At 43.4% G+C, this 14744-nt stretch overlaps 1 protein-coding gene across 1 annotated transcript in view; it reads left to right on the forward strand.

Annotated features, from left to right (window-relative positions):
• POMGNT1 (protein O-linked mannose N-acetylglucosaminyltransferase 1 (beta 1,2-)) overlaps window positions 1–14744 on the forward strand; it is a 344012-nt gene that overhangs the window by 169213 nt on the left and 160055 nt on the right. Inside the window, exons 10-12 of the mRNA XM_085602754.1 lie at window positions 3367–3442; window positions 4094–4177; window positions 12036–12077. Of these exons, the coding sequence (XP_085458880.1) occupies window positions 3367–3442; window positions 4094–4177; window positions 12036–12077 (202 nt within the window). The remainder of the gene's footprint in view (window positions 1–3366; window positions 3443–4093; window positions 4178–12035; window positions 12078–14744) is intronic.

Here is a 14744-nt window from a genome sequence, read left to right on the forward strand (position 1 = left end):
ATTGGGCCTGTCTGTTAGGTGCGTGCCTTCTGAATCTGAGGCCTGGGGTGTCGACTTAGCCGTATTCCTGCTTCGGTATGGCGTTACCCGGATATGGTCACCCTGTGTAACGGTGTTATTTCTCCATTTTAGGCGTTGCGACCTCGTTCTGCTACCATATGCCTGGGGGACTTTTTTGGGAGGTATTACTGGGCTCCCTGATGTCCTTTTTGGAGGGCACTCCTTCATCCATTGCCAGGTCTTTTCCGGGGTGTTGAAGAACAGTGTTTTAAACTTGTAAATTACTTTGAATTTAGTGGGGAAGAGCAACATATATGTGATTTGTCAGTTCCGCAACTTTTCTTTAACTAAATCAAATGTCTTGCATTTTTGCACGTCCCGTGAGTAATACGGAAACACCATTATTTTGGTTACTGTCCATTCGTATTTAGCTTTATGTCTTATTTCTCGAAGGATGAAGTCTCTATCCTGGTAATTAAGAAAGTGTGCAATCAACGGACGAGATCAACGGGGCTCCTGGCGGTGGCCACGCTCCTGGTAATCTGTGTGCCCTTTCGATCACACAGCACGGTGAGAACCGTGCGACAGGGAGAGTCTCTATCCGCCTCTGACGCAGAAAGGCACATGCATCTGATCCCTCTATGGCTTTTGGAAAACTGAGAAAGCGGACGTTGTTTCTCTGGGCTTGATTTTCGGCGGCGGCGACCCTCAATACCACATCTTTCATGGCCGTCGTTAAGGCCGTGACTTCCCTCCGGAGTGTGTTTGAGGTATCCTCTACCTCCGATATGCACTGCTCTGCTTGCGTAACTTTTTCCTAGACATTCCGGAGATTTTGACGCAATAGGTTAACCTCTATTTTAATTTAATCTATTTTACCCTCCAATGCTTCTCTGGAGGATTGGATAGCCTGAAGGATAACATTGTTGTCCGGTGTGTCTGCGGATGCAGCGGCGGGGGCCTCCGTTGTTGTTAGGATCTTGGCGAATTTATCCATCATCCCCTGCTTCTGCGGTTTCGGGTCTTTGTCTTTAGCCATCTGAGTTCGTTGCTGGGCGTTCTTGGTATGACGTGAGGGAGTGGAGGGCAGGGGGCTCTCAGATTTCTCTGTGCTTTCACTCCTTTGGAGCGTCCTGGTCAAAGGCCGCTTCCCCAGCGAGTCTCTGCTGCCACTGCCTTGCGCACAGGGGAAGTATCTCCCCGTGTGGAAATGTGCCTAAAAGTGGGCTGACTGGTGCAGGGTCACCCTCTTGTTCACGAGTCCAGAGACCAACAAAATGGAGATCGGCACTGGAGTTTGAATAAATAACAAGTTTATTAATCACTCATGAGTGGGACCACATCCACACAACACTCTCGTGCTGCAGGAGATAGTACACTGAATTCACAAACCGTTGTCCCTTTTACAACGGTTTTCTGCAATGTAAGCATGTGAACAGAAATAGGAAGAACACGTTTTAGAAATAATTATCAGCAAACCAGGGCAGATGAATAACTACGTGGTCAGCAAAGTGGGAGGGGGAGCAGAAATGCTTATGGCAGCAGTAAATGGTCGACAGTTAACATCTGAGACCAGTTGCACTGGCAGCTACAAACCCTCAGAACGTACAGTGCTTTTAGCTGAGTCAGGAAGTCAACTAAAATAGATAACACAAGCAGAGTGAAAAGACGAGCAGCAGAGGACTGGAGAATTACGAATGAAACGAAATGGACACCACAGCCAAAATGGCTGTCGCTTATGCTTAGTAAAATATTACACATTTCCACACCCTATCGCTATGTACACCTCTGGGTGTACGTAACATCCGATCCCGAGTTCCCCGTGCGTTCCCTTAGTTGGTGGGGTTACAGTATGATGTTACTTCGCAGCGGGAGTCTGCGTTTTGCATTAGTGGTGTTCTACCGGTTTGGGTGCGGCCTAGCAGTCTCTCCGCAGGTCACTTGGGTCCTGTGCAACCCCACACCAGTGTTCAGTCGAACTGCTTCAATGGCGGGGAGGGGGGTCGCAGGGCTAGGCGAGAATCAAAGCCTCCCGCCGGCACCCAAAAGCCAGAGTGTCTGTGCGATCTGCTCCCCTCAGTGGGTTAGGCTGTGCAGATTAACAACTGCGCGGCTCTCCCCCGTGTTTTTTCCTACACCGCCAGCGTCCACGTCGCGGGTCTCCGCCCCCACTCACCAGACGGCATGGGATCAGGATCTCCCCTCAAGGACCTATGGGTCCAAACGGGGGGGGTGGGGGGTTTGGGGGCACGGAGCCACTCAACACTCCGTTCGCCAGCAGCTGATCTCCCGCAATCTCATGCGGCGAGCTAGTATGCCCAGGACTCCACCACCAGCGTCAGATGAGGACTCATATCAGGGTACCTCCCGGGAGCGTCCGCAATGGAGGTTTCCTCCGTGTCCCAGTCGTCACAGGTCCACAGTCGTGGGTGCTGGCAGCTGGATTGGGGAAACAGGCGCCCACCATTCGCCACCCTGCAGTTTCATATAATATGCCCCTTTCCAATGATGCTTGGCGGGTGACCGGACGTTTCTTAGCTTCGTGGCTTCAGATCTCCCGTCCAGCGCGAAGTGGAGGCGCAGGAGGGAAAGGAAGGGGAGACCATTTCAGGCCTATCCTTCCTCCGGTCCCAGCTTGTCTATGCTCAGCAGTCCATTCACAGGATCTCCTTACCGGTAAAAGTGGTTCTCCCTCCACCCCCACCCCCGGCTTCCTTCCCCAAGGTGTCCGTGGGTCTGGCGCACTCCCTTCGGTGTACTCTCCCTCAAATTCCATCTCTCGATATCTTGGAGTACCTCCGCCTCATATGTGTGCCCACGTCCACAGTCCCTCACAGGTTCCGCCGAAGCTGGTCCGGACAGGCGGAGTGCGTTTCTGGTCACTCACACCTCGAAGTCAGGTTCTCCGGACACAACGCTCCTCTCTAGTCCCTGGAGGCTGCTGCAGCGGTCATAGGAGTCTCCGGCTCATGGCGATCATTACTTGTCGTACTCGGTGATGGGAGGGAGGAGGGGGGTGGAGGCTGAAAAAATGCAATTCATCTATCTACATAGTCTTACCAGTAACCAGCCCTAGTTAAAAGCTTGGCAGTCCTAGGTGTTATAGAGGTACATACTATCTTCTATATAATGTGATGGCGACTTTTTTTTTTTTTTTTAAAGTACATTTTCACTTTCCTTGCCATTATATTTATCCGCAAACTTTAAGTTGGAGTACATATTTGCTTATTAATTTTGCAATCGTTTTTTTCCAAATCTATATTTGTGGTCATAACTTCAAACGCCTCTTAAATAATTAAAATACAAAACTGTTCATTATTGAATATATTTTTATTTATAATAAATATCATTGTTATTACTTTATAGGATGCTACGCTCCCTTCTCTCTGCTCAGGGTGTCACTCCCCAGATGATCACTGTTTTTATTGATGGCTATTATGAGGTGAGGTTTACCTTATTGTATTGTTTATTTTTGACCTTTTATATGGTTTAATGTGAATTGTTGTACCATGCAAGATTTCACAATGATAATAGCACGTGCTGGCACTGAAAGGAAAATAAGTCAGTGAAACATTAAGGAGGTCCAAAAGTTGGTGCCTATTAATTTTTTTGTATCGCCTGACACTGTAGTTCACAACCAGTTCATAGTCTATATGTGGCATGTTTCGGTTTGTCTCGTTTTAATTTTCTATCAACATGGGTGTCAGCTGAGCACAACAATTCAGTGGAATATAGCCATACATTAAAACAGCCCAATCGAAGAACTGTCTTTTATTTTGTTGATCTCTATTCTAAATACAAGACTGAATAAAACACTGTGTGCCCAGTGAGAGGTACATTCCCACTCCTTTATGAATATTTTTATTCCTAAAGTTATAGGGCGCTGTCCCGCAAGTTCATAGTGATCATGCCCCAACCTCTTGCTCATCTTAGGCTGTTTGATTTATACATAACTGTCTATTTATGTTGTTAGAGTACATGGTGGATGAAAAAACTTACTATTTTCTCACTCCTCTTATTTGTTAATGAACATCAAATGATCTGTTAATGTTATAAATATTAAAATATGGTCTGTTCTTTTTCATCCTGCCAGGAACCAATGGATGTGGTAGAACTGTTTGGACTAAAGGGGATACAACACACTCCCATCAGCATTAAAAATGCTCGGGTGTCCCAGGTATGCCATATCTTGTTCTTGGTGGTGATCATTGTTTTTCTAATACACTATATTAAAGTTCTTCTTTATTTGCTATGGAATCACTGGGGCTCCTCATGAAACTAATAGGGTGTGTAATCTCTTACTCGGTTTCATTAATGTAATTTGTTTTATAGTGTCATATGGTGCGTGTCGTGACTTGGGCAATCTTACCATGCCGCTTGGCAATATGGAAACAAAACATGTGGTGGCTAGAAAATGCCATTTACGGAGCAGCATCCTATAATTGGGCAAGAGCTGATCATAGATCTTCATAGTTGTAAAGTAAAATGATGATTGCTTTAGTTAGCTGCCCAAAGTGGGGATGTAGCACTACATTTTTTCCCATCCCAATTTACACCTATGGAATTTTGAATAAACTGAAGGACAATTTTAAACCTTTAGTAGCTTCTGGATGGAACCAAAAATGACCTGATGGCCTGTAGGCCCACACCACCCAAGCCAACAGGCTAGAGTATAAAATACCAGATGCCCGCCAATCAGAGCAGGGATCTGAATGACGGAGGGTAGACCTTCAATATAAAGCAAGGACATAGATATGGAGAGTACACACTGCAGATGTTCTTTTTATTATATTAATCTTTCCAGCATACTGTGTTTAGAGGGAAAAAACCCTACAGACCATCATGGCTGAAGACTGTATAGTGTGCTTACTATTAGAAAATAAAGCTGTGTTTGTGATTTAGTTGTACCTGGATAGGCACTTTTGAAGAGTTAGAACTGGCATGAGGAGTTTAGACCAGTATTCCTTAACGTGAAGCAGAACAGGCCAGTTTGTCATTTGTTGTTTTAAAAATTACTGTTGACAGAAAAGTTATGTTGAACAATAACCGGGATTGAAGCAGAGGCTCTCAAATGTACCACAGTGAGGTTCTAAGTAGAGAGGGCTTCTTTACAGAATGAAGAGTTGGAAGATATTTATAAATTAATTAAAATCAATATCACATCAACAAGGAGTTATTGCAGATGTAAGACTTCAGTTTGTTGGATGCTGACTGGAGTATCTCCGCTGCTTCCATAATTAGAGCAGGATTATCCTAGATTCACTGCCAGGAAAGACGGTGATGCTTATCAAACCGAGACCTTATTGACCGAGAGGAAGTTATGGACTTGTTTGTGTCGAACATCAGCGAACATCTTGTTTAAATAGTTATTAGCAGCTCTTAGGCAGGTATTAGCAGTTCTTAGGCAGGTGAGTATTCGTTGACTCGCCATTTGGAATTTTAAATACCTCTGGAAGTCGAGGCCCTAGGTGTACATGCTAAATGTGTTCCCTGTTTGATGTCTAAAAGGTGATGGCCCGATCCTTTAAGGTGGACACTTGTCCACTCTAAATACTAGTTTACTTTCCTACACAGCACAAGGAAGGTTTTTTCATAAGAACACCTTTTACACTGTAGCTAACAAATCTGCCTTCACACCAATGAACTTGATTTTTGAAGTATTACAAATAAACTTTGAGTGAACTTTGTAGTATTTTCCTAACAAGTCGACTTTCACTTTAGGAAAATTCATAGCAGCTTCTAAAGTGAAAATAAATAGCACTTTCCACTTAGTCGCTGTATAGTTAAAAACAACTCTATTTGGTTTATCACAACCATAAAGCACACAATAAAATTTATAACAGTCAAAGTTTAAAAGCATAGTGTTTCCAATAAAATTGTTTGAAATATTTACAATTTCTATAACATTTCCAGACCTGTTCCAAAACCCAATCATTTATTCTTTGTCCGCTTTCAATAGGCGGTTGTCCACCAGTGTCATGAATTTTACGCCACGACAAATAAAAATGTTTGATGAACCGCCCCCCCCCCCATCCCGGTTGTTACAGCCTGCCTACAGGTGCAGATCTTTAATTCATTTAAAGTTGCTTTTAGCAAATTCCTTCTTTCGGCCTTTAAGGTGGCGCAAACACACATCAAGTGGCATATGGATTCTATACGGTAGCCACATAGACGACAATTTTCAACTTGGTGTTTGCTTTTCCAGGTAGGGACAAAGTCCTTCGAGTTGTGATCTCCTAATCGGTACAGCATAAACCTCTTTTTTAATGTTAGTTGAAAGTGAGCCGCTAGGTAGGCTTGCGGTTTTAGCTTCGTATAAGAGTTTGTTACCGCTCAGGTGTGTCGGCGTTTGGTCAATCTTCTTTTATCTTCCAAGCCAAGAAAGGATAATTTCTTGGCCGTGACATTACACGCTCTGTTAAATGCTGTTCTTTCCATCTTGCTATTCCAAGCTTTGTCAATGTCTAAAACATCCAGGGCTGTACACAGGTAGTAGCCTCATGTGTTTGGTGTTTTCTGATCAAACTGAGACCCTATTTCGGTCCAGCACAAGTTGTTCAGAGATCCAGGTTCCGATGCTCGGAATTTCCAGCACAATTTTGCAAAAGTTGCTTTTCTTTGATATTCCTGGTTCTGGAGACCAAATTCCAAGCGTATCTGTGCTGGAGATGCTCCTTTAGGAAGGTTAAAAACTGCTTTATATACTTTTGTCTGCAGCTCGTTTAAAATGGCGATTTCTTGACCATGCCATATTTCAAGGCCGTAGGATAGAGTTGGGAGCAGTTGTGCTGCCATTATTTTTAAATGGTGACCGTGGGAAGGACATCGCGATTTCTTATACAGCTGTTTGTAGGCAAAAATTAATGATTGGGCTTTTGCTTTTATATCTGTTTTTTGATCCATGAACGACCTACTTCGGCCCAATTTAATGCCCAGGTATTTATATGAGCTAATTTCCTCAATTTGTGTGCCCTTTGCATACCATTTATATTTTCCTGGCCTAGGGCCTGCTAGTCGCACCACCTTGGTTTTTGTCTTGTTTATTTCCAAACTTAAGTGATCAAAGTAATCGGTCAGATTTGTTTAGGACTCTTTGCAACCCAATTGGGGTTTGGCTCACAACCACAATATCGTCCGCGTATTGCAGGAACTGAATTGGCTCATTTGCCAGTTTAGGAGGAGGACCGTTTACTTTTAACAGGTGGTTGTTTAGGTCAGCTAAATATAGGTTGCATAAACATGGTGAAAGGACACAACCTTGTTTTAATCCGTTCTTTATTTTTATCCTGGAGGATATTCTGCTGCCATCTCCTAGCTTCACCCTGGCCCAAGTTTCGCTGTATAGAGATATTATAATATCGATCTATTTCTGAGGTAATCCCCATGCTTTCAATTTCAGCCAAAGACGATCTTGTGGCACTCTATCAAAAGCAGATTTCAAGTCAATATAACATGCTAATAATCCTGCTTTTTTACTTGCAGCTTTTTCAATTAAGATCACCAATGCTGCCAGGTTTGTGATGGTGCCCATGCCCTGCCTGAAACCTGTTTGGAATTTCGGGATTATTCTTTTTTTTTTCTCCGTCCACTGTAAATATTGTAAAATACATGATGCAAAAAGTTTTGCTTCTACATCGATGAGGGCAATGAGTCTGTAGTTTCCAGGTTCGGTTTGACTGCCATTTTTATAGATTGGGTGAAATAAATTTCCTCTCCAGGAATGTGGCGTCTTATTCTCGCAATATAGTTGGTTAAAAAGTGGAGTGAGGTAGTTGGCCCAAACTTCAGGATCTTGCTTAAAAAGGGCATAGTCGCTGTATAATAACCATTTTGTTCTTAGCATTTGGGTGATGACACTTTTATACATTAAGCAGACACTTTTGTGGACTTCAGGGCACACTTTGGGATTACTTAATGTTTGAATGCAGGTTTTTCTGGATGTCAAAACCATTTGCGATGCTGCATTTGTTTAGGCTCCAGTTAGGCTCCAGTTAGGCTACAGTGGTTTGGCTGAAGGAAGTCACCGCTTTTTCTGTTTGGGAGAATGCGCCATACTTGATCCTATTTGGCTAACGGTGTAACCATTCATATGTCTTGGGGGAGGATTTTGTCAGAGCTCCTTGACCTCTTAATGCCATGAGTAGTGCAGACACGCTGATAACTCTGACAGTGTCTGTGCTTTAATGTGTGCTGCTCACTAGCCTTACTGGGATTTTTCCTTAGTTATTCTGTACTAGAAACACTTTTTTAAATCCTGTTAACTTGGTGCTTTTTCTGTTTGGGAGAATGCTCCATTCTCGATCCTGGTTGGCTGAGTGGTAACCAATCAGGTGGCTTGGAGGAGTCTGTCAGAGCTCCTTGCCGTCTTAATGCTATGAGTAGCGTGGACGCGTCGCCGGCGTGCCAAATGTGTAACAAAGGCAAGCCCGTCTGTATCTGTCCGCATCCGGCTGGGGTTAGGGGCTTGCCACTATGCCCTACGTTATACGTACACTTCTAAAGAACTCAGACTGCTACACTCCACAGCCCGTAAGCCTGACTCCTCTACCCTGTCACTCCTCTCCAACCTAGGGCCTCTAAACACACCCAGCACTGCCATTGTACTGGCAGAACCATGCATACCATCCTCCATTGACACATACCCCTGTCTCCCTTCCCAGGAGCTTGCCTCCCTCCAATCGACTTATACTTGAATACCAGGTCCCTGGCCAAACATCAGCTCGAAATCTTCCGTTTACTGGACTCTGATAAACCTGATATATTATTTCTAACTGAGACCTGGCTAACAGCTAAGTCATCCCCCTGACATTTTTGCTGCCCTCTCAAAAAGCTATTGCATCCTTTCCACTCACCGCCCCCCTAATAAAATAGAGGGCGGTGTAGCAGCCATCATAAAGAAGAACTTAGTTCTCTAGTCTTGCACCATCAGACATCCTGCTGACAGACAGCCTCATAATCAGACTTGATTCCTCAACCCTCCCCCTAATCTGCATCTTAGTATATAGACCCCCGGGTCATATGCCTCATTTCCCTCAGTCTCTGGCAGAACAGATCTCTCTGCTAGTCATTGAGTTTGCAAAGATCACAATTGTAGGCGATTTCAGCTACTGAGCAAATGCCCAAGTATCTTTTGACTTCACTGAACTGCTCTGCTGCTTAAATCTTATCCCGCATGTGTCCCTTCCCACCCATAATAAGGTCCATATTCTGGTTCAGGTCTGAACCATGAACCTCTTTCTCCCTGGGTTGTACTGCTATGCGCCTTGTCAGACAACTTTTTAATTAAATTTCCGCTTTCTGATGTAACCCTGCCTAAACCTCAAGTCGGTTGGGGCGGTTCCTTCAGAAATTGGGCCTGTGTTAATATAGATTCCTTTTGTAGCTCCCTGTTCAATTCTGTGCCTGTGTTAATATAGATTCCTTTTGTAGCTCCCTGTTCAATTCTGTGCCTGACAGTAATGGTAACTGACAGTCTAGAAGAAGGGATTTTGAAATGGTCGACAGTAGCCAGCAACATACATGCTCCTCTTCAGAGAGCTAGACTACCAAGGCATCATAACGCATCTAAATGGTTCTCCGAAAACTTAGTTAAGAAAACATGACCTGCGCTCCGTGGAACGCAGCTGGTAGAAAGCCTATTCTTCCATTAGAAAAGCAGCTTACCTGTCACTTCTTAAGCAATACAACTGATTCCTGTCCCCCTGAGGTCCTCAAAACGATCTTCTCACGCTTCCCTTACCCAGCCCTATCCCTCCACAATGAGTCTCATTGCGGCTGGGTTCCCAGATCTTTTAAGAAAGCGATTGTGTTCCCTCTACTGAAAAAAGTTGGTGATGACTCCTCTTATCTTTAAAAAAAAAAAAAACTACCACCCTATATCTTTGCTCCCCTACCTGGCAAAGTTACTTGAGGCTCATGTAGTCAAACGCATTTGCTCTTTCATGGAGGAAAACAATTTTCTTGATTTCCCCCATCAAGCGGGCTTCGGCCAGCCCACTCCACTGAGACCGCCATTCTCTCAAAGGTAGATGACCTCTGCAAGGCCTCTGACTGGGATACCACCCAGACACTGGTGCTTCTCGATCTCGCTGCGGCTTTTCACATGGTCAACCATGACATTCTGGTGGACCTTGTCGAGGCCACAGGCTTCCAGGGCATTGCTCAGAAATGGATTACCTCGTTTTATGAAGGATCGGTCCCAGGCAGTTAGGCTCTCCACCTTCTGCTCCCCCAAGGTCAGGCTGACTTGTGGTGTTCTCAGGGATCCTCCTTGTCACCCTACCTCTTCGATCTATACATTCGTCCACTGGTGCATGCCTTGAACCAAATGAAGGTCAAAGTCTGCAATTATGTAGATCTGCAACTGATCTTCACTATAGACAACTCTCCAGAATGCAAAACGTTTTTCCAGCACATGGTGCCGTTTATCCGAGGATGGAAAAATGACCATCAACTTAAACCGAACTCTGACAAAACAGAGATTGTCATTACCAGAAATATACATCACCCGTGGAGGTCCACATTCTGACCTGCTACTATGGACTCTCCTCCTTTGTCCAAGAATTCAGGCAAGAGCCTCGGAATACTGATCGATGCCAACTTGTCTATGAAAGCTCAATTAGGGCCTGTAATTTCTTCCTCTTTTCTTCAACTGCAGAAAATCAGAAAGATCTGCAAATTTTGCTTTGGTCCTCTGAAGGCTAGATTATGCCAACTCTCTTTACTTAGGCCTCCCTCAGGGACTTAATGAGAGACTCCAACTGGTACAAAACCAGGCAGCCAGGCTACTGTACCAACAACCTCGGAGTTGTCACATTACCCGCCTTCTGAGGAAACTGCACTGTCTGCCTGTAGAACAGCGTTCTATCTTCAAGGCTGGGTGCCTTATTTTTAAATTATTACAGACCAGCAATACCCCCACTCGTAATCTGAGATCTATGCACTCATATTTTCTTGTCACTCCCACCTTAAAAAAATAAAAATAAAAGACACTCCGTGGTTCCAGATTTTTGGTACTTGCCCCCGTATCTGGAATTTCCATCCACCGGCTATCGGATCCATTCATTGTTACTCTTGTTTCAGGAAACTCTTAAAGACATGGCTTTTCAGGCTCGCTTATGAGTAATGATCAGTTGCGCGATATGTTTCAGTTATCTCGCACCATGAAACTGTCTGGGTGTACGTGCACTTTAGGAAATTCCTGTAACACAAATGTGACATTTAAAGTTTTTGTTTAGTATGTACTATGTTTCGTGTTGGTGCACATTCACTGGGAGGCTTAATACCAGTATCTCAGTGCCTAGATTCGAAAATGATAGCAAAATCTAACAAAAAAATTAAGGGACCACTCTGATAGAAGTACTTTTCTTACAGCTGTACTTCATCCAGAAATTAAAATCTGCAACAATGACAACTTTACTAACATTTACAGGCAGATCCCATACTAGTTCAGCTAGTCAAAGAATGAACATAACTCGCCATGCTCTTGCCATCTTGTTCTAGCTCAGTTACACTGCACATATGGGGTAAAAAGGTAGAATGAATGCGACAGCTGTCGCACCTCAGAGATTTCCTCAAGGGTCTGTCCATTGCTTTCAGCAACCACGCCAGAATCTCATTGGCAGTGGCACCTCAAAGAATGGGGGCATTTGCCGCCATTTCAGTCTCCACCCCCTTTCTAAGTAATTTTAAAACGTAAAACATCAAAAGCATAAACTGTGAGCCTGGACATGTGTCTCTTTAACATGAAACATTTTCAGGTCTAAGTTTTGCATTTGAAACTTACAACATTTTTAGTGTACTTGATGTCACTAATATTTAGGTGAGTTTATTTATATTTCTTTGAGATATTCCAGCCGTCTGGCTTAACACCTGTTTTCTGATTAATAAGGATCTTGGCAATTCTGCGACTAGTTCCTTGTTTATTTTGCATATATTTTAATACTGTATTTTTGTGTGCATTCACATTAACAAAGTATCTTGGTAATTTTAGGTTATTATTAAACCAGCACTTACACATGCTTTTGTCTCCATAGCACTACAAGGCCAGTTTAACTGCAACATTTAATCTTCACCCGGTGAGTGAACAGAAGATTAGACTGTTGTATTTATTAAACACTATCTGGCTATTTTCTATGTATTCTACCACTGCAACTTTATTTAGAGTTTTTCCTTGCGTTTTCCTGTCTCCTTTTAGTAATAATTCTTTATAGCAATTTTATGTAATGCTTTTTTTCCTCTTTATTTTTCAATTTTTAATTAATACATTAAGAAGACTAATATAAAACTGCATTAAACAAACAAAAGTTGCACAAACTCTTCCACCTAAGAAATTCAGTATCCTTGTATACATGATTCATGCCCGCTTTGCACAGGGCCTACCCGTTGTTAGCAGGTTGCTACATTATACACACATATTAAAATATATATTTTGTTGTACATCAAGAAACCTACAGGGAGCTGAATGTCTGTGAGGCGCAAACAATGTCTTACTTATTGCTCCAGTCATAACAAAAATATTCATGCGTTTGGTTCCCCCTACTGTGTAACATCTTTGCCAGATCTATAGAACTTTTGCAGAACATCCACCCAAAACATAGGATTCCTCCCCACCCCCCGGTTTATCATCCCTTCTGACTTGTATGATGCTGTCCTCTTCTGCCAGAGCCCATTTAATAGTGTCAGCTTGGTGTCGGGAATTGTCTTCCCAACCAGCTGTAACATTTGTACGTGTGCTACAGTAATGGATATTGAAATATTTTCCTCTTCCTTTCTCACCTGGTAGAATGGGAACATTTTTGAAAAGTGAATAACGGATAGTGCCACATACAAATCTAGTCACTCATCCATTAAGGGTTACTTACGGGCAGTATGCACCAGTCCTAGTGTCCTTGGTTTAATTTTTCCCAGAAAGAGTAACATCTCTGCTTCATGTGCAGCTTTATTCCGGGTTCCATCTTGCCAGATAATGCTCCTTTGTCCCATCCTTTTCTCTAGTGTTGCGTTCTGTCAGTCTTTAAAAGGTAATTATTCTATACTTGTGGTTTACCACATTCAGACCAGTGCCACCCAGATGTGCTTCAAGCACTTGTATTACATCCTAAAATGTAGTGTGTGTAATATACATGTACACCTTATCTTTTGCATGGTTTTACTACATTCATTTGTATTGTGTTTAATTGTAGGAATTATGGTGTCTTGTTAAGAAAAACAGTAAACAAGTACTTGGCAAGGAGTGGCTTACATACATAGGGCATGTCAATTATTATGGGACAGAAAGGGATTAATGGCACTTACAACCCAACATTAAAATCCAGGTATTGGTTAAATGGGTTTATTGATGCTTATAAGAGTTATTGACTGAAGTTCAAAGTTATTTGGTTGAGTTTTATTGGGCCATAAGGTATTTCGTTAGGGTCATCTAGAAGGCTTAGGTGGTCCAGAGGCATAGTATTACATTGCAGGTAGACCATGAATAGGTAAGGCTCTGAACTTGATTGATTATGTAAGCTACTGACGTGATGGATGTAGGTCAAAGTGTAGATACAGCAGTAATTGACAATGTAGCCTTGAATGCCAGTGGGACAATCTTACACTGTTCTCTGTTTAGTCATGAAATACAACCTGTCTACTAACTGGAGTGTGAATTGGGTGTAGATCATGGCATGTTGAAATGGATGTGCATGTTGTAGTTGATGTCTGTCAGATAAAGATGAAGTAGTGGGGGAGCCAAGTAAGTAGTAGCACAGTCTGCTCTTGATACAAGCATAATTACAATGTTGGCTGAGTGGATAAGTGGCATGGCTGTATCTTCTGTCTGTTCCAAAGATGTAAGTGGGCAGATGATGCTGTGTAACAGATGCAGGAGGCCAACTTATCTTGTGTATGAATATAGCTTGCAGTGATAATTAGGAGGTCTAGTGCAAATAATTTGGGTAGAGAAAGAAATGGATGGATATCGGTGTTTTTTCTCTGAAGGAGTGACATAATGGCAAACTGATGGAAGGGAAGATAAAATAGATCGGGTTTCATCTGTGATAAAGTTGTACAAGGATAGGAAGGGAAGATAAAATCGATCGGGTTTCATCTGTGATGAAGTTGTACAAGGATACAAAGGAGAGAAGGTGTTGAGTTAGAAAAGGAGATAAGGCTGTGAATCCAATGCTTGGGGAACATCCACGCCCCTTCTGGGATGGGCTGAAACCTTGTGGAAGGCTGTGTCACTCAGGGCCGTAGGGAATGGGTACGGGATGTTTGCAATATTAATAGGCTCCACAGGACTAAGAAGTAGATGTACGTAGCTAAGGAAAGCAAGCAGTGGAAGACAGTCGCAGAATTTGTTTGTTTTGCACAGGAATGGCACCTGAATAAGTTTTAGACAATGACCTTCTGACTTAGTAAAGGCTCTGATGAATTCAATCAATCAAATATTTTTAGAGTGCACTACATACCCGTGAGGGTGGGTCTCAAGGTGCTGAGGGGAGGGGGGGGGGGGTGCTGCTACTGTTCGAACAGCCAGGTCTTGAGTAGCCTCCTGAAGGTCAGCAGGTCTTGGGTCTGTCGTAGGCTCAGTGGGAGGGTATTCCAGGTCTTGGCGGTGAGGTGGGAGAAAGGATCTCCCGCCCGTTGTTCTTCGCGCGGGACGGTGGCGAGTGCAAGTTCGGCGGAGCCGGCGGTTGGTTGGGGATGTAGAAGGAAAGTCGTCTGTTGAGGTGGGCTGGGCCAGTCTTGTGGAGTGCATTGTG

Source organism: Triturus cristatus, chromosome 4_2 (genome assembly GCF_964204655.1).
Source record: "Triturus cristatus chromosome 4_2, aTriCri1.1, whole genome shotgun sequence".
Lineage (NCBI taxonomy): Eukaryota > Metazoa > Chordata > Amphibia > Caudata > Salamandridae > Triturus > Triturus cristatus.